The sequence below is a fragment of the Miniopterus schreibersii genome (genome assembly GCF_964146895.1).
Source record: "Miniopterus schreibersii genome assembly, chromosome: 5".
Taxonomy (NCBI): Eukaryota; Metazoa; Chordata; class Mammalia; order Chiroptera; family Miniopteridae; genus Miniopterus; species Miniopterus schreibersii.
Window position 1 is genome coordinate 69,277,020 of NC_138106.1, and position 24,630 is coordinate 69,301,649.

General features: G+C 34.8%; 1 protein-coding gene across 2 annotated transcripts in view; it reads right to left on the bottom strand.

Annotated features, from left to right (window-relative positions):
- EPHA3 (EPH receptor A3) overlaps positions 1–24,630 on the bottom strand; it is a 319,756-nt gene that overhangs the window by 25,657 nt on the left and 269,469 nt on the right. For both annotated transcript variants that reach the window (XM_081137897.1, XM_081137896.1), the window contains exons 12-13: positions 16,342–16,403; positions 14,068–14,277 (exon numbers count right to left, since the gene is read on the bottom strand). In XM_081137897.1, coding sequence (XP_080994023.1) covers positions 14,068–14,277; positions 16,342–16,403 — 272 coding nt within the window. The remainder of the gene's footprint in view (positions 1–14,067; positions 14,278–16,341; positions 16,404–24,630) is intronic.

The window sequence follows — 24,630 nt, forward strand, 5'->3', positions numbered from 1 at the left end:
TGTGCTCTTCTGGATGCAGACACACATGCTATTGGTGGGATCTCTGCTGCTATAGCCTCACCCATCTCTTCGGTGGGAGCTGTGCCCTCCACAATCCCACACACTTAGCTGAGACCCCTGCAGTGTATTCTCTAATGTGGCACGTGGTTACAGATTCAAGCAAATTATTTCCAGGATGCCTTTCCAAGTAAGTGCTGTCTACTTGCTTTCACTGTATAAATCTTATTAATAGGTTAAAGCCCACACAAATAGGAAATGTGTTTTGGAAAAATGTTTGAAGAATTTTGTTCATAAAAATGCTTACATTTTTAAGTCTGCTCTTGCTCTAATATGCACCTGCCAAACACACAGACACACAGACACACAGACACACACACACACACACACACAATTGTCAGAGTAACAACTTTTCAATATAACAATTTCTGTAACAGTGGCTGGTCAAATACTTCTTATACTTCTTCAACTTGGATTGCAACTAATTCTTAACAAAATATTTTGGCTCTCAACACACTGTGCTACTTTGGGAAAATATGTCGTCCACACTGGACAGTAGTCACCTGTGAAATGACGAAAGCCTATCCCTCCAATACCTGCGAACTTTTGCATGCAGGTTATGGCCTCTTTACATGTTTGATGTTTGGGCTTTTAATCTAAGCTTTCCCCTGGCACCTAATTCTACCAAAGCTCGAGTTGCTGCCCTTATGGGAAAGCATGTGGAAGTGAGACAATTTGGATTATTTTATTTTATTCCTAACATGTTATTCTAAACACAAGAAGAGTTGGTAAGCTGCATTCACTTAGCTCAACAATTAAACCAGTTAGCAAAGTTATGTGTTCTTAATTTATCGAGAAATTTCCATTGACCAACCTCTTAGTGTCCTTGTTCTTTTCCTTATGGCTGAGCTCTGTTCCATGTCACTGTTTAGTTAGTCCATATACTTAAAAGTTAATATATTTACACTAATAACAAATATAAAACTCTTAATTCATATTTCTCTATATGATACCCATGCAAGTCATTCTAAATAAACCATTGGGGCTGATCTGAACTCTTTATTTAGGAGAAAGTGAATGAATAAGTATTGTTTGCCTTTGCTTAATGCCATTGTTGACATCCCGAGGTAGTTAGCTTTAAACCCTAGAATTTTAATGCTAGAACGTTTAGCTTTCTTATTAGACTTTCATTGCCTGCTTCCAGGTAGTGTTTTAGACTGATTAGTTTTGCTCTGACATCAGCATGATGATCGTAGATTCCAGATTCTTGTCTCGCCCCTCGTCAGCCATCTGACAAATGATGGCATCCGTCACCGAGGGAATCAGGAAGACAATAAAGATGATTGAATATTATATTCATTATTATTTAGGAAAATTTTTGTCACTGGCAATGGATTTATGATATACTTAAAAGAAACTAATAAAGTATCTAATTTTTAATAGAGTCCTCCATAAATGTTGGCCTTTCTTCCTCTCAAGTCCTGTCCCTTGGCTAACACACCTTTACTACGGGCATCAAGAATTTATTACGTGAGGATATAAGGGGAAGCTCACTGTCAACTTCAAAGCACTATTCAAATTTAGCATTTGCTACTATTATTGCTAAAAAGAAATCAAACTAAGAAGAATATTATACATTTTTTATTTTCCTATGATTGACAAAAAATGCAGTATCAAGCCACTCTGGTTTTCAATGAGAGACACATAAACCATCACTGTACACATTTAATTTGAAATCAAGCTACAGGAGAGATCCCAGCACAGCAAATCATTATAGAGTTTGAGGAAGGGTGAATACGTTATTACAAATATGTTATCGTAAACTGCTTAAACTCAACATTGTAGTTTCAAATTCTCTATATTCAACACTAGTAAAATGAATTCAAGTAGTAGCTTTTATTCTACCCATTGTCATAAATAAAATTAGTGTGCCCAAACTATAATTTGAAATCGTAAGGCCGTGAAAGCTAAATCGCTTATAAAGCTGAGGATAATTAGTGTAAGCCACAGGGGCCTGTGCTCACTCACTGCAGAGAGCAATTGTCTTTTTCAGATATTATCTTGGCAAGTGTGCAGACTGGGCACTCAACAATGCTCACGGACTTGAATTGAATTCCCTTTCTCCTAAATATATTCTGTTTTTTGGAAGAACTTCTCCCTGCCTGCTTTTTGTAACTAGCAAGCTTCTTAGTTGAACATCTGGTCGTATGTGAGCCCATTGGTGGAACATTTGAGAATCTTGTAGCCAAGTAAGTTACTCCATGTCCTGTGATCCACCTCCTGCTTAACTATGACCCGAGTGAGGTGTCCTAGGGGTGACTGCCTTTCCTCCTTCATCTCTGCCATCCTGCCGTTTAGAACAGGAGCCTCACTTTTTAGCTCTCCTGGTTATAAAGCCTTGTTTCCTGCAGGACTGTGAAGTTTACCTTATGGACTTAGAGTAGTAGATTTTACTGATTTCTTGGATAATTTTTAGCATTTTTAAAATATACAGTTTATTTTTAGAAAAAATACATTGACAGTAGTTTTTTCAAAATATAGTGAATATTAAATAAAAATAGGGCAACATATAACATAATAACAGCTTTTTAAAGAAAACAATCATACTATTTTCTGATGCCCTCTTTTCCCCTCATGTTACTATTTAATAATGCTGTTAGTTCTATAAGGGTAGTTAGTATAAGAATCGCTGAAGGTCAATTTTTAAAAACATCAATAAAATTATGAAAATATCTTACTGGGTTTCATATGGATTAAATATTTTAGGATTTGCAGAATGCTACAAAAATTTTTATTTGACTTTATAAACAATATGCACCCTACATCAAATTTCTCAATATTAATGTTGCAGGTACCTTACAAACTTAAAACACCACCAATAATTTAATAAAAGTTCTTAGTCTATGCACATGAATATTATTCTATTCCATTGTAGGATGAAGCTTAGTAAAATTTTAAAATATAGAAAATAATTATGCAGTAAGACATAGGCTGACTGAAAATATATGACGATTTTATGGATATATCTATTTATGGATTTACTCCAATGTCATCTTAATGAAATAAAATCAAAACATCAAAAATAAAGAACCTATGTTTAAAATTTATAGCATGGGGGGGGGGGTAAAGAAGGGCGGGAGCCGAGTGAAGGAGATCATCAAAGGGGAGAAATGGGGTTCATCTGTAATACTCTCAACAATAAAAATAAATTAAATAAAAAAATAAACACAGGTATCAAAAAAATCTATAAATTTTAAGTGTTAGATCGAAAGCAAATGAAAATAAAACTTAACATGAGTGAAAGGTGTTTTATTGGTTGCATTCTGTTTGTGACATGCCGAAGGTCAACAGTCTAGGAAACCTGATGGCCGATGGCTAGGCTGGTCCATATGCTTTACAAATGGTGATGTATTCCACACTGTCCGGGAAACTTGCAGTCCAGTGTGAACAGGAGAAAGTATAAAGTACCAGAGAGGAACATTTGATGTCCACTCCCATTCTTTATACATTCTTTACATATGTTAGATGATTTTAAAGAGGTTTCTCTACAGTAGCCCCGTTGACATTTGACTATATTAATCCTTCGCTGTGGGGGCTGTCTTGGGCATTGTAGGATGCCGGGTGACATCTTTGGTCTCTACCCATCAAATCGCATTAGCATCCTTTCAATTGTGACAGCCCCAAATATCCCCAGACAATGCCAAACATCCCCTGGGGAGCAAAGTCATCCCTGCTTGAGACCTCCTGCTTTAGATGATGTGGGACAAACTTTGATCTGCAAGAGAAAATAACTGAAATGACGTCCACAATTTATCTGGGATTTTATGTAGATTAAGTAGAATTATTTTTTTCCTTTTTTCCTCTCACCATTTACACACTTTTAGTGGATATGTTTATTCCAGTACTAATCTGGAAAAGCAAGGGCCAACTTCATCTGAGCTAATATTCTGATAACTGGGTTTTAGTAAATATAACAACATCCCTTTGAGATTTTTACCTCTATTTTTTAATGTTTTATTTTATTTTTTCCTCTCTTTTTTCATTCGTTTCCCCCTTTGTTTCTGAAAAGGGGATAACTCCCTAATACTAATGAAACTTAAATTAGCTTTATGAATTAAGCATCAATTTTTTTTATCAGATGAAGGCATCAATGATCAAAGATTTTACTAAGAAATGAGTGTTTACTCCAAGAGGACACATTATCTACAGCTCCAAAAGCATAAATGTCAATGGCCTAGTGAGACATCGGATAAGAGTCCTTGAGGACCCAATTTTATTATGAAATATGGTGAAAGGAGAAGCTGAGGCCATACATTTTAATTTAGATATAATTCATGATAAGGTTCTTTGCCTTCAAGCTGAGCAACTACAGATTTAAGACCATGAAAATAAGATACATTGACTATATAAGAGTCATTTTCCATTGCAGAATTTATTCATACTTCTACTCTTGATTGGACCACAAAAATTTCTCTTCTGCCCCCACCTCCCAGCCCAACAAATTTAAGCTCATATTGCTTGACATGTTTTTTTCTTCTTCTTTTTTTAGGTTCAGAAATTTCTTTTCCAGGAGTTGGGGAGTCATTTAAAAATTTTAGATGCTTTTCAAATAACTGCCAAACACATTCTGTAATAGCTACCCCCAAATTTGGATTTGGTGAGACAAAATGGTGTCATCATTTGGCATACTCCTTTCTTGCCACAGGAAAGCTACTCTAATGCAACTGTTGTTAATGAGCTACATCTTGAAATTAGTTGGCAATGTATATTATGGTTGGTAAAATGCTACTAGATATTCTGAATCTTGTAAAGCACAAATAGTTACTATAAAAATAATTTAGAAATAATTTATAAGTTTATAATTTATAAATTATCTTTACAATATTAAAAAATATTTTAAAACGAAGTATTTACATATCTACATGTAAGCGCCCCAGATATTTATGTGTTTGAGAAGTCTCCAATTGCCTGGAGCAAGCCCAGAATCACAGCATAAGGAGTGTCTCTCCAGTGCAGAAGGCTCTCCAATCTAAACTTAACAGCATCAGAAGTTAGTGTTTGTTCCCTGTATCTGGACTGTCAAACCTAGAGCCAGTTCCTCTCACTACTGATGTCTCATCTATTTTTATCTCAGTCATTTGGGGTGCTGGGAGATTTAGGGTCAGTTATTTCATTTGGATTTTAAAGTTTAGCAGTAATCAGGAGTCTTGGTTCCTGGGCTCAGCTTTGATCCTACTATTAAACTTTAGCCAAGTTTCTTAACCTCTCTGCAGATATCTTGTCATTCACAAACTGAGGGTCATGGGAAACATAAAACCTGACTTTATGTTAAGTCTTATCTGTCTCTAACAGATGTGTTGACTGATGAACCTTAGCCCTTACAGCTTTCAATTTCTGTCTAAAACCTATACAGGTATCAAGGATGCTGACACTTGCAGCGTTAATTATTTTGGACTCTTAGAAGATGATGTCAGCTTTGAACTAAACTGCATATTTAGTAGTTTAGGGTGTCGTATCTCGATTTACTTCTACAGAATTTTTACAGAAAAGATAAAAGAAAAGAAATTTATACGAGTAAGGATACTAGGGATTCTGGGCAGAGGCATCACATAACCGCTAAACTCTAATCCAGGATTAGCTAAGTAGTCCAAAACCTAGTTTGCTTTGGCCATCAACAGCAGTTAGAGTAGGAATCACACAGTAAACCTGTTCTCAAAAGGTCCTGCAACTCAGTTCTCTAAGCTTAATAAGCTTAGACAGTTCAAATGAGATCCTTGGCTAAAAGCCTGGATTTTTCAGGCTTTAAAATGAAGTCAGCTCCTTTACTATGAGCTAGCGAACTCCAAGACTTGATTTCTAAAAAAAAAAAAAAGGAGTGTAATTGCTGAAATCTCTGGACATTGAGGGATAATATCTCACATTTGCCCCAATTTTTCTCTAATTATATATACAAATCTTTCCTTGCCGAATTAGGAAATGCTTTGCTGATCCACAGTTCACATTGCTTGCCTGTGAGCTCTGTCAGGTCATACTTAGAGTGACAAAGGACTTTAGAGAGTTTATCTTAGTAAACCCTAAGTAATTGAGTGTTTAACCTGGAGGCAAATATTGGCTTCTAGGGTTAGAAGTGGAGCCATAGAGATAAATCATTTTACTCAAGGATTTAGCATCTATCTATTGTCAGGGACTAAAGGCCACTCACTGTAGACAACAGTAGACAACAGGGTGAAGGGTGACCCGAGAAGACTCCCAGGGGAAGCATCTGTTCTAATTCCCAGTAGTTCAAATCTAAAAGCCATTGAGAGAATCGTTTCAGCAGATGTTTGATTGCCACAAGAGATCAGAGACAAATGATCTCCTTGGTAGCAAAAGCCCATCCCTTGAACTTTTGAGATTTTTCAACATTATGTGAAATGCTAAGATTTTCTTGAAACACAGGAAAATCTTCACATTGCATTCTAAGTTCCTCTATGTCTATCTAGGAAATGAAATATAAATAACGTTTCTGTTATTTTCGGGCTACAAATACAAATACCAGTAACATTTTTGTTACTTTCATGATAAAATATAAAATTAGTTCATTTGATGTATAATGTCTCTTTTCAACAAAAACAGTGCAAAAATTTAGGGATAAGGCTAAGCATATATCCTAATATGAGTATAGCTCTTTATCAAAGTTCAATGAAGTTGTAAATGTTAAATTTTGTGGTTTATATATAATCAATCTATTTATTTTTTAAAAGGTTACAGAAATTGTTCATTGGAGCTTTTAGCACTTGAATACAATTTTCCAAAGAAACAATATTTTAAGCAAATAAGTGGTAAGGATCTATTCAATATAGCAAGAATACTATATATTTGTAATAAGTATAATGAAATAGAAGTATTAGATTTATTCCAGTAATTAACCAAAGAAAGAGTGTCTACTATTTTTTGCAGGCATTTAAATACATGTTGAGTGAATAAATGTTGCATTGTAGAGAAAGTAGTTTCTGCTAGAGACTATGTAATATATTTACATACAACCTCCTCACTCCTATATTGCACTCCAAAACTATAGCTGTGATTCTCCCCCTATATAAATCTGGATAGATTATTTTAACATGATAAAATGTTCCTGCTACCCAGCTTTCTGAAATGAAAAGTACTAGAACTCTCATTAAATTTTGATGCAACATAGATAACTGGTATTACTAAATCTTCTAAACTTTTATGATTTTTGAATATGGGGCTTTCCTCTGTAAAGCTACATGAGGCATATTCATACTGATCCTAAGAGAGTAGGAAATAAATTCAGGGCCGACACTATTTATTTTCAAACTTAAAATACATTACTATATAAAGGCCACTGATTAGATATTTGCTTACTGTTATTTTTTTTCATTCATGTGTATATGACATGTGTGGTATATTACTCATCAAAATAATTGTCTGTAGTGCACCAGTTTTTGGTAAGCATAGTTCCTAGTCCTTGGGATCCTACAGAAGAAAGGCTCATTACTAAGGTTTTTCTATTACTTAGGTTTTGGAGTTATTCTGAACAGGAGTGTTTAACCACTTAGCTTTTAACCACTTGCTTCAGCCATATCATTTTTTTTCTTTTAAACGCTGCGAATGAAGTGAGATAAGGGAAAGCTGTATCTGAATATTTCTGGCACCAACTTGGTAGAACCACAGAGCTAAAAAATCAAATAAATTATTGTGTAAAATAAGGTCTTTTTCTCCTATTACTAACACACAGTGCCTGTGATAACTTTTCACTTTATCTTCTAAAAATTAAATAGGTGTTAATTGGCCATACAGCAGTGTGACAAAAGGCAGGACATTCTCATCTAACATGCAATTGGTAATTACTATGCCTGCATCTTCAGAACAGAAATAAAAAATAATAATCATAATGAAGAATAAAATCAGAATATGTCATTTGGTTTTCTCACGTTTCTCAAATCATTTTATGTGGTAATTATACCCCTAAAATGAATTTCAAGGCTTGAGAATTTTTTCTTTAATCCTGACCCAAGGAGTGAGGATATTTTTCCATTGCTTTTCAGAGTGAGTAGAAGGGAGGGAAGGTGGGAGGAGCAGGGAGAGAGAAGAGAGAGAGAGAAGCATCCATGTGAGAGAGAAACATCAACTGGGGGGCCAGGTACGTGCCCTTGACCGGAAATCGAACCCGAGACCCTTAGGCGTGCAGGTCAATACTCTAACCACTGAGAGCACCGGCCTGGGCATGGCTTGAGAATTTGGCTTCATATGACACAACATATCAATGAGATAAAAGTTTACATTTTCTCTAATATTGCATAAAACAAAAAATTGAGTACTATTATCTTCCAATTTTTTATCCTATTTCACATATGAATGTAAGAATGTTCATGTGCATAGATGTATTCATGCACATATAAAAAATGCTAACCTGTTTAAAATGAAATTTCATAAGAGGAAAGATTTAAAAATTATTTGGTGGCAAAGAATTCTCACCAGTAATACCATGGTTCTATTAGAATGAAATAAAGTAAGTTAGTAGTTTGGTGTGACATATGTGACACATGCCATAATTATACTCTGAAATTCACATAATGGGGAACCAAAGAGAGAGAATTCATTTTTCATTTGTTTTTCTCAACAACAAAAATTCTTAGATTGTTTAAATTTGCAGAGCTAAATGCTCCAATCATATCCATCCCAAATAAAATCCTAGGCCTTTCTAGGTGATTTGCAACCTTTAGTATGAAACTGCACTTATGCTTTGAGGCTTTTCTTCAAATGTCCTACCACATGGTACTATATTACAGGTCACATTCAATATCATTTCACAACTGCTAAAATATTTATTGTGTTTCTATTTTAGATAAAATATCTACAACAGTGGTTCTCATGGTGTCAGCCAAGCATTTCTGCATGTCACCAAGAGCATTTCAGGGAGCCTGCAAGATTAAACCATTTTCATAATAATACTAAATAAAACATTATAGCTTTACTCACTCTCAGCATCTCCTGAATATACAGTGGAATTTTACAAAGGTTACAAGATGCATAATAATATTGTATAATGGAATGTGTCAATGTTTGGAACTCCTGTATAAATCACTAGTGAGAAATGAAGAGAAATACTATAAGTGATTATTGAAAATAATTCTGATTTCCTATCCAACATCTTTATGAAAATGAGAAAATAAACAAAAACTTCTACATTATTATCTTAGCTGGGACCCTTTCCTTTTGGGCATAATATTGAAGACATGAGGAAGGAAAACTTGTGATAACCCTTAAGACAATACCAAAAGCGTCATTGGAAAAAGTTTGATAATTTTTTATAAGGTTTAAGGCTAAACCTTTTCTCAACACCTCAGATGACCCCTCCAGTTTAAGAATTTTTAAATATAGAATTTTTTTTTTTATAATTTCTATTTCATTCTTCTAGCCTGCCTGTCCATCACAGAGATGTTTTCAAAATCAGAACAGCAGACACCACACATTCGCTCAGTGGCACTGAATCAAATGCCTCTCGTGATTCTACAGAGCAATCGCCCTCCACCTAAAGCCGAACAAGAACAAGTGTGTCCTGGAGCAAATTAAGCCTTGAAATTTCACCGGAGACAAAAATGACAAAACATCATGAGAAGGCAGGGTTCTTTGGAAAAGACAATGATGCTAGAAATAATAGAAGGCAGCAGGAACAGAAGATTAATATGAGATTGACTCCGTTAAAGAGGCCATAGGCCTGAGTCTACAGGAGCTGAGCAGGACTGTTGAGAACAAGACACTGAGGCCTTCACTCATTCATAGGGTCTCCAGGGATCAACTTAATGGCAGGTGACTCACATATGCAATGCATTTCAGAGCTGCAATCTAGGAAGGTTTAACGCACTGGGGCAGCAAATGCTAATTTCTGAATTGGAGTGATTCTAGATAACACTTCTTAAGTGTGATTACAGTCAAGTGACTGGTAAAGCAGATTCAGGAGAATGTTTATCCAAAGGAATGCCTTTGGCACACTTTTAAATGGTGACCTTGTTTTTCGGAAATAATCACAGCATGCTAAATTCAATAAATAAGGTGGATGTCCACATTAGATAATATTGGTTTTGGTTTAAAAAACACACAAATAAAACAGACTTGACTATACAACAATGTTCTCCTCTCATTTATTAACTAAAAGCTTGTTGAGACCAGAGATTTGATCTGGGTCAAAGCTGTTATATACTTAAACAATTCTGAGTGATATCATTCAGAATGAGTTTTAAAGATAATTTCAAAAGGGGAACTCTCAAAACATTTTGTGTAATAGCAATGTTCCTGCAGTAAGTACAAGCTCCCTAAAGACAACTTAGTGTGGCAATACTCATTGAATTGTTTCAGTATGTTGGTCTAAAAAGCAAAATAGCAGTCTTATTACTTTATAACCATACCTCATATTTTAGAGTAAATTATAAAATTATTGTACCAAACAAGAATTATTATGGAAGGCTAAATCAAAGATGTCAAAATTATTCTGTAACTGTAGATGCAAACTACAGCTTCTCAGATGTAATCTACGACCTTCATGGGTATTTTAAGGAGTTTCAGGAAAATAAAAGGGTGAATACTGAAGAACTCTAAATAGCTATTGGTAGTGAATGAGCCCATTTGGCCTGTGTGTTTCTTTACTTTTTTAAAAATATGTTTCTATTGATTTCAGAGAGAGGAAAGGCGAGGGAGAGAGAGATATAGAAACATCAATGATGAGAGAGAGTCATTAATCAGCTGCCTCCTGCATGCCCCTTACTGGAGATCGAGCCTGCAACCCAGGCATGTGCCCCAACCAGGAATCAAACTGTGACCTCCTGGTTCATAGGTCAATGCTCAACCGCTGAGCCAAGCCTGCCAGAGTGGTCTGCGTGGTTTTTAAGCATCTTCCAAGAATGAAACATAAGTGCAAAGAGCCTGTTGCACTTTTATTTCACAAATGCTAGAGAGAAATTTGGACACAACAGCACCTGCTTTTCTACTGAGGCTGAAGAAGTGGTCTTCTGGAAAACATGGTCCTAAGAAAGTAACAATCCGTGTAAATGAAGCTCTGAAAGTTAACCCAGTGTTTTCCAGGAAGCAGATGATCTAGATTGGTATGGCTTTTTCAAGTTCCTACAAGATAAATTGTTCCTTTCAGTATCCTAGAAATCAAGACTAGTATTGAGAACAAGCGTGCTCTCATTAAAAAAAAAAAAATATATATATATATATATATATCGGCTTTAGAGAGAGAGGACGGGAGAGGGAAAGAGAGAGAGAAACATCAGTGAGAGAGAATTGTTGATTGGCTTCCCCCTGCATGCTCCCTACTGGGGATGGAAACCACAACCTGGGTATGAGCCCTGCCTGGAATCGAACCAGAGACCTCCTGGTGCATGGGATGACACTCAGCCAATTGAGCCACACCAGCCATGCCAAGTATGTTCTCATTTAAAAATGGAATATGGCATAGTATTAAAACCTGGCTGAATTACCAGAAACTGGATCTTTAAAATAAGGGCTTTCTTATCAAATACGTTTTGTGAAAACTAAAAATTTTTCTCAGATAAGGTGATTGCTGCCACAAGGATAATGTCCGCAAGAATGATATTTTTCCTGGTGTATGTTAGACACTCAAACAGTAGCAGAAGGTTATGAAGGAAATCTTTAGAATACAGCGTAGCAGTGAGCAAAATAAAATAAAAAATCTTGGATACAATAAATATATTATCATCTGTTGCATATGTTGTCTTCTGGGATGATAATTTAGTCATAAAATTATGCTTTTCTGCAGAATGTTGGCTAATTTTCCTGGACACCCAAGAAGGAGCACAAAAAGAACAATCAAGATATTTACCCTTGTTTTGCAATTCCAGCAAGTTTTCTGAGTTGTGAGTCATAATCACTGTTTTAAATTATTTCAAGTAGCTGCTAGATATACACTTTTTTATTTCTCTTACTCTTAACCTAATGAACTGTATTCCTATGAAAAACATTTTTATGCAGAACACATTTTTTAAAAAAACATACTAAAATTCAGGAACAAAGTGAATCCACTACATAGTCTAATTGAAAATGGGAAATGCAAAGAATAGTCTAATGTATGAAGCCTTCAGGACTGTTCCAGCCACTCAGTGAACACGTCTAGGAACATCTCCAGAACAGTGTGCCTCACATTTCTGCAGCCCTATCACTAGAGCTTTATTTATAGCTGAAACTCAGTCTGGCGCATGGGGCTTTTCTGAGAGTGTGATATTGATACCATGTGACAATCTGGGTGGTTGTTAATGGAGTTGTCAAAGTTGGTGATTTCAGAAAATGAGTTGGTTATTTTAATCAGAAATAAACTTTTAGAATTAAACAAGAAGAAAATAACAGAAGTTGACTTTTCAAAAAAAACTGCCCATTCTTTTGACTGGTGAGAGTATGGAGGAACAGGCACCTTTATATTATTATTATTTTGCTACTAGGAAGGAAAATTAGTAACATACTGTACAGAAAATAGTTGAGTGATTCATATATCAAAATCCTCACAGAGTTGCACACTCAGTAATTTTAATTCTAAAACTTTATCTTGAGAAGATAATTATGGACAGGCATGAATTATGTATCAGGGTCTATCAGACTATTGTTAATATCAACACTTTGAAATTCTGCCCAATTAATAGTGGATCTCATAAATAAATTATATACATGAAGAAATTGAGTACTATACACTATTTAATGATATTGTAAAAGGAATATTTGTTATCTGGAAATTTATATATTTATATGTTAAAAAAGGCAGATTACAAAACAACATTAAATTTATTTATAAAAATACTGAATTTGTAGGTAAGAAGAAATCATTTTATATATCTGTATATATATATATATATATATATATATATAATGATACCATTTTTGTAAGTATATGTACAGTTGGTAATTATTTACATATAAAAATGTGTAAAAATATTTTGAAAATATAAAGCTAAAGTGTTAAAACTGGCTGTTTTGGGGTAGTGTCATTAGCAGTGATTATTATATCTTTATTTTTAAAATATATTTTTAAAATAAAAAAATTCTTAAAGAGATGGTATTTTAAAGAAATCTGTCAATAAATGTATGATTAAATAATCAAATGCATTTTGAATCAAAAGGACACAAATTAAAACAATTAAATACGATTGCTCCCAACTAATAAGTAAACACTAAAAATAATGATAAAATCTAGTTTCATCAGTAGTATAGTTAAGTATTATTTGAAACTAGCACAGATTCTGACACACAAATTCACTTTTAGGAATATATTATAGGTAAATTATCAGTCATACAATTATGAATGCAGATGAATTATTGACACATTTGTATAAAATATTGAAAAAGTAGATATAATAATAACTTCTCAACTAGAGGTTGGTAAAAAAAAATACTGCTAGAAAATAGAACACATTAAACTGGTAAACATAAAAAATGTAAAGATTTTTTATTGACAGTAGCTATGTTCAAGAAGTATATTGCTAAAAAAAAAAACCCCAGGAATTATACTGCTATGCAGGCGAACAGGCTATTATGAATAATCCATTATATATATATATGCAGGCTAAATCTGGAAGAATTGACTCACAAAGCCACAAATGTTCTTTGCCGGTGGCACAATCATGGATGACTTTTCTCCTTTGTATTGTTTTGTTTTGAAATTTTTATAACATGAACATGTGTTACTGATGTAAATATTAAGTTAAATATGCTTTAAAAGGATATAGAGTTGATGGGGGTCCATCGAATTAATACGATCTACGGAAAGATGCCTCCAGCCCGCGGGAGGACGGCGGAACCAGACACCCCAAGGCCGCAAGGGCGGAGAGGCGCGGGGCTCGGCAGCGAGGCATTCAGCAGCGCGGGACGCAGAAGTAAAACCCCTGCGGTCCCCGCGCGGGGCGGCCCAGTTCCCCTGGAAGGAACCGTGTTTCGCGGTTCAATGAAGCCTCCTTGGGCAGAGGTGTGAGTGACCGCGCGCGGGGCATGGGTTCTGCGGGCTTTCGAGTCAGCGTGAGGCGAGGCGGGAGCAAAGGCGAGAGGAACCCAGGCACTCACCCGCGTGGTGTAGGCGGCCTCCGGGTCGTCTTCCAGGACGCGCGACAGCCCGAAATCCGACACCTTGCAGACCAGGTTGCCGTTGATGAGGATGTTGCGCGCGGCCAGGTCGCGGTGCACGTAGCCCATGTCCGACAGGTAGCGCATGCCCGCCGCGATGCCCCGCAGCATGCCCACCAGCTGGATGCCCGTGAACTGCGCGTCGTGCTTCTGCAAGGGTCCGAGCGGCGGTCAGGGCGCGCTGCGCTGCTCGCCCCCAGCGACAGGGGGGGCTAGACCCTCCCTGCGGCGCTGTGGGCGCGGGCGGGGCGTCTGAGCGCGGGCCCGCCCAGGAGGCGGGGAGGGCTGCCCGCAGGGCGACCGCAGGGCCGCGGCTCCGCCCGCCGCGCTCGGTAAAGAGGCGTCTCCAGGCGCTTTGCCTTCGACTTCAACCTCAGCTATTATTTGTATGTGATAGACTAACGCCTTGGAAATTTTCAGTCAGGAAAAAACAAGGTGGAATAGATCTGGTGGTTCTTCGGGTTTTTTAATTCATTTGTTTGACTGGATGGTCATTCTTTCTAGTTTTGTCGCTATTGTTTCAAATAAGGAGGAGGCTATATTTCTAATGATCATATATAATTTGTTCAAAATAGGTCAAAAATATTTACTGAATGTATGTTTTTCTACCCGATCTGGAATTACAGGTTATAAACTAGAGAGTAATAGGACATAAAGTTGGGTGTTCTGAATTTGGAAAAGTTTCCAATCTACTTGAATTAAAATAGAAATATATTGTTTAAGTGATAGGTAAATTGATAGATACATACATATATATACACATACATACATAAGTATAAAATTCCATGTCTAGTTATAGTTACATGGACAATATTTTCAAAGAATATTATTAAGATATTAATTACCTAATTTGAAAAATTATTCTTGACATATCTTTGGGAAAATAATTTTTGACAAAATTTATATTTGGTTCATGAATATGAAAATTAATACAATTTCTCATTCAAACATAATGTAGAATTTTCTCCCATGCTAATGAATTTTACAATCTATGTGTCTATCTATATCTATCATCTATCTATCTAACATCTATCATCTATCTATCCATCTATCTATCATCTATCTACATCTATCTATCTATCTATCTATCTATCATCTATCTATCTATCTATCATCTATCTATCTATATCTATCTATCATCTATCATCTATCTATCTATCTATCTATCATCTACCTATCTATCATCTATCTATCTATCAATCATCTATCATCTATCTATATCTATCTATCATCTATCTATATCTATCATCTATCTATCTATCTATCTATCTATCATCTATCTATCTATCTATCTATCTATCATCTATCTATCATCTATCTATCATCTATCATCTATCATCTATCTATCTATATCTATCATCTATCATCTATCTATCTCTCTATCATCTATCTATCTATATCTATCTATCATCTATCTATCATCTATCTATCTATCATCATCATCTATCATCTATCTATCTATCATCTATCTATCTATCATCATCTATCTATATCTATCTATCATCTATCTATCTATCATCTATCATCTATCTACCTACCTACCTACCTATCTATCATCTATATCATCTATCATCTATCTATCATCTATCAATCTATCATCATTTGTCTCTATATATATCGTGCTGAAAGCACCTTGAGGATGGGAGCTATATCTTATTTAATTCCTTGCAGGGACCGGTGATGGTCAGTGTGAAATTTTTGTATCTTTTAAAGATAACATTTATTCCAAAATTATATCTCTGATTTGAGAATACTTTGGCATTTTAGCACACACTTATTTTCTGAATGGACAGCACTGTGAGAGATAGATGGTCTTCTATCTTATAGCAGTCTGAGGCTACTTTAAATAAAGAAAAGGGAATATTTCTTATGTCAATGTTATTTATGTCTTACTTTAGGATTATTTTTTATTTGTAGTTTGACCGATGTGGATCTTGGCAGTACAAAAAGGCTGCAGAAGATTGCACAAATTTGTTTTAAAAATATAAACCATTAATATTTGGATGCTTCAAGATAAGAATTCAAATTTATAGTCTTCCTCTTGCTATTTAGTCTCAGCAAATTTCAGTTTTATTTTTAACTTTGATCATCTAATTGGCACAATATCAGAGGCTGTCTCCAACATTTTCAGTAATTCCTTCCATACTTATGCATGTATGTGCATAAACAGAAAGAGAGATATACAACACATGTATATAAAAATCTTCTACTTACACGTAAGAAACTGTCCAAGGAACCATTCTCCATGTATTCTGTGACAATCATGACTGGTTTACCTAGGTATATTGTAAATTAAATATATAATCATCAGTAGAGTTCAACAAATATGCAATGAACATACATAATACATTTTTATGCACCTGTAAAAGTTTTTTCTGTCTTTCCAATTTTCCAAAGTTTCAGTTAAAAAACTAAATTTCAATAGAAAATATTTTTTTAAATTGAAGATTTGTTTTCAGAATAAGAGCCCATAAGCTACAATATCTAAAGTGGCTTATTTGGCATGGCTTTTCAGAACTCAAAATAGTATCTTTCTTCACTTAAATTGCATCTTAGCTGATCTACAAAACCAAGCATTTCTGTCTTCAAGCTCAAGATGCAGCCAAGAATTCCACAATCACTTATACTTTCTGCAAGTACTTTCAGAGCTATGTGCTAGGTATTCCCTTGGGTTGGTTAGTAAGAAACAAGTAGACCAAAGGCCCTACCTGCATGGATTCAACATGTGATTTGTACAAAACAGTTAAGACTAATCATTATAACCTTTTATCTGTATCCAGTTAGCATATAAAAAATTATAAAATCCATGCTATCTTTTTTTAATATATCTTTATTGATTTCAGAGAGAGGGAGAGAGAGAGAGAGAGATAGAAACATCAATGATGAGAGAGTCATTGATCGAGCCCGCAACCTGGGCATGTGCCCTGACCGGGAATTGAACCCCGATCGCCTGGATCCTAGGTCAATGCTCAACTGATGAGCCACGCCAGGCCGGGCAATCCATGCTATCTTTAAAAGGAAAATAAAATTAAAATTGCTGTTGGCAGTAACTTATAACAACTATTTTGAAAACTTTGGCCTTAAGTATGTATTCAGATAGCCCTTATTGTGTAAAAGATTGTGGTCTAATTATTTTATACATACTAACTTATTATTTATCATTTTCATTTACACATAAGAAAACTAAGACCTAAAGAGGATAACTAACTTACTCAACATCACTCAGGTAATAAGTTAAAAAGCTAAAAATTGCAACCTGAATACACTGTGCCATTACTTTTGGAAATTTATACTAAGAGAAACATTTAAGGTGTGAAAAAACATTAGGCACAAAGGTGTTAAATATACCAAAATATAAATATACAAATAGAATAAATGTTCAACTACAGGTAATGTGATTTAGACAATTGTGGGTGTCAAGTCTATAGTTATTCTGAATTAAAATGACTGAAGACTGTAGCACTTTAAACAATTGTTACATAATAATGTTACATGAATAAAGCTGAAAATGTATAACTCTACATACACTATAAGGACTATGAAAATAAGTGATACAAAATAAACATTTCAAATATAAAAAGACACATATGATTGATATTTCTGATATATAGCAAACACTAGTAATTTTTCCATGTTTAGAATTATGTAGCGTTACATTAGTATTGACATACATTACATCACTTCACCCTCACATCACCCTCATGCTTTAGTAATATGTGTCATTCCCATTTTGCTATTTCCTCACCTGAAAGCACTGTGGATTTAGGAAACTTGCTGAGGTCACACAGTTAGCTAGTGCTGCAGCAGATCCCCAACTTGGTTGTCTCTGACTTCAAAGCCTACCCATACTACCACATTGTCATTCTCTTCATTTATTGTTCTTATAATATTGTTTTAATTATAAAACCATCATGTTACCAAAAAAAGGAGGGAAATCATGCCCAGCTGGTGTTACTCAGTGGCTGAGCACTGACCTATGCACCGAGAGGTCGCCGGTTAGATTCCTGTCAGGGCACATGCCCTGGTTGCAGGCTCCGTCCCCAGTGAGGGTGTGCAGGAGGCAGCCAATCGGTGTTTCTCTCTCACCAATGTTTCTCTCTCTAAAATCAATACAAACATATTAAAAAAAAAAGAGGAAAATCTCTCCTCTTCCATGTCCAGAAGACCTGAGTTCAGACTTGACTGAGTACTGATGGAAGACTTTGAGCAAATAATAGATTTTTTAAAAAAATATGTTTTTATTGATTTCAGAGAGAGAAAAGGAGAGGGAGAGAGAGAGAAACATCAATGATGAGAGTCATTGATTGGCTGCCTCCTGCACACCCCCAACTGAGAATCGAGCCTGCAACCTGAGCATGGGCCCTGACCAGGAATCAAACCGCAACCTCCTGGATTATAGGTCGATGCTCAACCACTGAGCCATGCTGGCCGGGCCAAATAATAGATTTTTCACAAATATCCATGCATACATAATTGAAGAGCACATGTCATTTTCCTCATAAGATCCTTCTATATCATAAAGCTTAACTTGCCATTCTGATGATAGAAAGTAGCTTTCTTTGACTTTTTTCTTTCATAGGTGAAGCTGAATTTACGCTGCTTGTGGATTATGGATTAGTACTGTGAAGGTTACAACTCCTACAGATAGTACTTGAATGTATCCCAAGCTGTATATTTTGTTTATTAAGAAGTAATAAAAATTATTTAAATATTATAAAATTTCTCAGATAATTTATATATGTATCCATATGTATTCAGTAACACATTACATATATATCCTGGTAATGTCTGAAAAGTTACTTGAGCCAAAACCTCAAATCTTCAGGGCTTGCTTCTTCAAAATTCTAATTGAAATTTGATTTGAAAATATTAAATACAAAAGAGAAGGTTCGACATTTCCTTGTAAACGTCTCTCTCTCCTGAACTGGCAAATAAATACCTAAAGACTGATCCCAGAAACCTGACCTGAAATGAAGTGAATGTATGAATGAACGTATGAACGAATGAAATTCTGCATATGTATATTCTCCATAAATCAGTATAAATTTCTATGTTCCTTTCTTAACACAACTCTAGGAAGAATAATATGTAGCAAAATTCAACGCATACCTTGAATGCACTCACAGATATTTTGCCTCATACAGCCTACTCTCAGCGACAGTGGCCAGTTACTGGGTTTGCATGTAGCACTGCCCAGACCATTGCTTATCGCCCTTCTGGAACCCAGACTTATGACCATTTCATTTCTTGTTAACATGTCTAGTAGATTGTTTGGCAAGGGAAATAAAAGTAGCTGAAAACCAAACCAGTCAATTAAGCCAAAACCTCATGACCATTCAGAAATAGGATCAGGCTGCACTTAGCTCTATAATTTAGGTATTTATAAACACGTCAGTAAAAACGAGCGAGTCTGAAAATGTGCTTTACATTAAGTTCAAAGATTCAGCAAACCCAAATGTACAGACAAAGAGTAAACAGAATCACAAATATTCTACCTTGGAAAGAAAGATCTTTACTTAGTTTCTCTTGTGATTTTGATTATGATGAATGGGGTTAGAGGAAAAGAGATGCAATAGTGGTGAGAACTAGTTTTAACATATAGAAATGTAGTTGGGAATCATAAAATACCACCTCATCTGCACACGAGGTAATGTATTTCTACTCAAGTCTGCACACTCTTTCATGTGCATTTTGATTTAGAAGGGCCATCATCATCAAGAGTCTGTATCATTTACTGCCTTCAGAGACCCTAAAATACATCTGAGTATACATAGTCATCTCAATGAAATTATTGCTGGGTGACTGCCTGAAATAAAATTTTAGCAAAAATTAGGAAAACAAAATTTGCGGTAGAATTTTTCTTTTGTTCTTAAAATTATTTATGACTACAGATAAAACCATGATTTTTTTATAAGTAAAAGCTACAGGAAGTCTATCAGTCTGTTATAACCAATTCACTTCCCAACTATCCCTAGTGGCTCAGAGATATTATGAATCATTGAACTGCTGTTTGATGACAGAAGAAATGTGATTCAAAATGTCTAAGAACTCCAGGTTCAGCACTATCTATTTCACCACGATCCCCCTCAGCACCTTTCCTATGAACAGGTGATCAGGGTTAATGAGATATTTAGCAAGACATAGACATTTTTATTGCACTGATCAAATAAATCTTACTTTAGAATATTTTTATGCAAACATAAAAATGATCAATGACTGAAATATTACAAATTTTGAAATTTAGTTCATTTCCAAAAGAAATGCTATTAACTCCTACTAACAGCAATTGTGCCTTACATATCCAAGTCTTATTTTCAAGTCTTCAGCACAATCTATTACATGAGTGTGATTTATAGCATTAAAACATTTGTCCGTAGAAGCCCACACTCACTATTAGTATCATGTAATCAGAATCAGGGTGGAAGCAAAAAAGCAGATGCAGGAGAAAGAAAACAAGAAAATTGACAAACTATGCCTAACTATTTCCAGGAAGGAAGTTTTGAATCACCTCTGATGAGAAAGAAAAGGTTTTGGTTAGAGATTTTCATGTACTATAGCGAATTGATAGAAATATTGCAGTGCACCAAATTAGGGTAAATTTTTCTGTGAGTTTCCCATTAAATCATGTGAAATACACGACAAACTTTTCAAAATTCCATTTTGATCAAGCCATTATGCATGTTGAGAATGACCCTATTATATCCACCGGTTTATGAGTTAATGAGTGCAGGGCCAACTCCATTTCGCCTGTGGTTCAACATACAGAACCTAGCAGAGGGCTACTTCCAGACGGTCATATCATGTTTGCCACTTCAGCTTGTTAAAGATAATCTCTGTCTTCAAAATTAAGCTAAAAAACACTTCCTCCAGGTCTTTCTTAACCAACCATACTCTATCAATGTTAACACAGCAAATGTTTTACATTCAACTGACTTTAAAAAATTTAAATTTATTGGTGCTAATTTGAAACAAAATTTAATGACTTTAAAGACAGGGGCAATATTTCTACTCTCAGATATTCCATTCAGAGCTGATCTGCTTAAATGCAATGACAATGAATGAATATAGTAATCTGAATGTGCTGTTTGATTTTGCAAGGACAGCTTAGACTTTTCTCTTTTCAGTCTTCCTACCTTTTATTTATTTTCTTGTCTAACAGTAAAATTAATACCTTAGTTATAATAATGAATTGAAGTAATGATAGCAAGCTTCCTGTTTCTGCTACTTTTAAAGGAATGCATTTAATGTTTCACTATTGAATATGACATCTATAAGTTTGTTTGATTTTGTTTTGGGGTGGTTACATACATTTATCAGGCATATACATTTTCTATGTATGGTATGCTAAGAAAGTATTTTAAATTAAAATATTTGTTTATTTTCTGCATTTATTGAGATCCACTTTTTCTTTTCTATCTATTAATGTTGTGACTTTCTTGGATTTTAAATATTGAACCAACTTTGCATTCTTGGAATAAACTAAACTTGAGCATGATATAGTATCTTTTTTTTTAATGCATTGCCTTTGTAATTATTCCAGTGTTTTTGAACTTGTGTTCATATGTTACACTGGCCTGTTGTTTTCCTTTCTGACAGTACTCTTGTGTGGGTTGGTATCAAAATATCACTAGACTCACGAGATAGGGGTGTTTCTTTTTCTCTCTTTCTGCAAGAATTTATGTAAGATCAGAACTACTCAGACAGTTATTACACAAGTGTGTAATTATATTCTTCCTTTAGGATAGTTATTGTACTTCTAAAGTAGTGCTTTTTTAAAGACAGTATTTGGACCCTTGCAAGTCACGCTCTAACAAATTTTGTAAGTTGAATCTGATCTTCTAAAACTATCAAAAACCACCCTATCTAAATTATTGAGGAAAATACACAACACATTCTTTTGTCATTGAAATGGGGCCAATTCAACAAATAGACATAAGTGAATGGTGTTGAAGAAATAAGGAAAGTTCTTTGGGCATGTAAAAATAGCATTTCCTGCCTTACTTTTTTCTCATATACTGAGTAGAGATTTTCTCAGTTTTGCTAATATGGGCACTTAGATAGAGATGGCATCAGCTGACTTACCAAATTACAGTCCTGAATGCATGATAACTTGTGCTCAGAGTTTCCAAAATTGATTATTCTAACAAACTGTTTCTACAAATTATTAATAAAATAAGTATAACTAGATATTGTCTATTAAGATTATGGCATAGAGTGTAGTATCCCTGAGACAAGTGCAAAAGAAAACTTTTTAAGAGAAGCAAACAGAAAATAGCAGAAATTTGGCATTGCCACTAAAAAAACACATCTTGTTCTGGGAATGTTTCCTTATCATATGGGGAGCAGATAGAAAGATGAAAACAAATAACTAAGTGTTTTTGTGTAAAGTGAATTCTCATATCAATATAAAAATGTTTTAATTATGAAAAATTACCTTAATGTTCTGCTCATGACACTCCTCAGTAATGCAAGTTTACAGTTAAGTTGTTATTTTTTTTAAAAAAAGTCAGTAAATAATCCCTCCCCAAATAATAATGAAAAACACATCAAACTTATTTAATATAATTCCTTCTATTTCACAAAGTGAAAAGTGGCCAATGGAGGTCTTCTTAGAGTCTGAACATCATTTGACTAATGTTGTGATGGCAGAAATATCAAGCATTTGCTTCAAAAAAGTCCCATCTTTTTAAACTTCAACTAAAATTGATAACACATGTTAGTGCCAAGCTCTGAACAGAGACTATGCCCCCCGCTTTCTGCTACTTTGAGATCAGAGACTCTCTCACCTTCTCCTGTTTAAGATCATCAGGCTCAAAATGTACCATTAAAATTGTTTATGGCTCAAATTAAATAAATGAAAATATAATGATTGAATAAAGGGCTTTCTCCAAATGAGTTGAAAATCATACATTATAATAGACTTAGTGCTTCAAAGCACATAATTAATAGCAATAATTTAAAAAAAAAAAAAAAAAAACACACACACACACACCACACTATTTTTAAGCCAAAAAAAGGGAAATGTTTTCAAATATTTACTCCTGTATTCCCAAGATGAACTGGTAAAATCTCAAACTCACCAGAAGTGGTAATTTAGATTTTTATAGCTCTATTCCTCTTAACAATGTATTTCTCTGTAATCTCATTTGATCTTTAAAGGATCTGGAAATAGTAAACCAGAACTGCTAATTCCATGTTACAGCTGAAGAAAGTGAGTCTCTGTGAGTGGCCTGAGATATGCCAGAGGTCTCACAACCAGTAGGGCTGAATAAGAACTTGAACTTCGACCCTCTAATTTTTAATCCAGCTACTAATTGCATTTCTTCTTTAAATGCAAATTTGTCTATTAAATTATAAATTCTGCATCACTCTAGTTGTGTGTGTGTGTGTGTGTGTGTGTGTGTGTGTGTGTGTGTGTGGACTTTGAAGGTAGATTGTTTTAGCCGATACATAGTCTCAAGAAACAAAGAAAATAACAGAAGTGGATTGAATAACTTCTGGTGACAAAATTGTCTTATTTATATGTTAAATGCAACGTATTAACTTTTTCTAAAGCATTTCTATTTTCTCTCAGTTCAGGTGCCAGACTTAGAGCTTTTATATATGCCAGTAAAGGAGCTCAGAATCTAATTCTGGGTCTGCCAGTCTGTTATGCCTGCACTATCTGAGATGACTGGGACTTATACACTCAGATTCGGCAGCCGCTTACATACTTATTTGACCAGGGAGATATATCAGATTTAGAACTTTCATCCTAAGAATAAGGCAATTTAATCCATATTAGACTGTTACAGAATCAGGCTTGAATAAGACATTAAATGCATAGTAACAATAATATTTAAAGGTCATTTTTTTTCTTAATGTGTTTTTCCCCTGCATTTTGCTCTTAGGGATGTTTTATGGATTTCTTTTCCAGGTGACCATAATTCATATTTGATTATTTCATTTTTATATCTAAAGGAAACATGCCACAATTATTATGGTTTAATGCTGCTTATCATTCAGTAAACAAATTTATAGAAAACGGCTAGCAAAATATAACAACTTGTTTTCAAGAATTCTTAACACTGGAAGAAAAAAAATCATACCTGGTAATATATGAGAGCTTATCAATAAGCTTAAATTTAAACCTATTTTTACTTTGATAATTACTTGCATATTATGTTTCTTAGTTGTAGGTCCTGGGGAAATTAGGTGATAATTCTGCCCATGTTAAAATGTAATCACTATCTCCATTGCTTGGAGTGCTTCAAGCAGTCACACAATTCTACTTTGAAACATGCATTCGATTAAATGAACCAATGCTGAAGAAAGACCTACTGATAGAAGGCAATGTTCCTCTATTTATTCTTTCTTTCATTTATTCAATCAATCAATCAATCAATCAATCAATCAATCAACCTTTTGTACCTTAACATTGATAAATTCAGTACCTATTATGATACAGGCTCTGTTTTATTCACTGATTATCAAATAACATGGATCTTGCCTCCTATGAGAGTT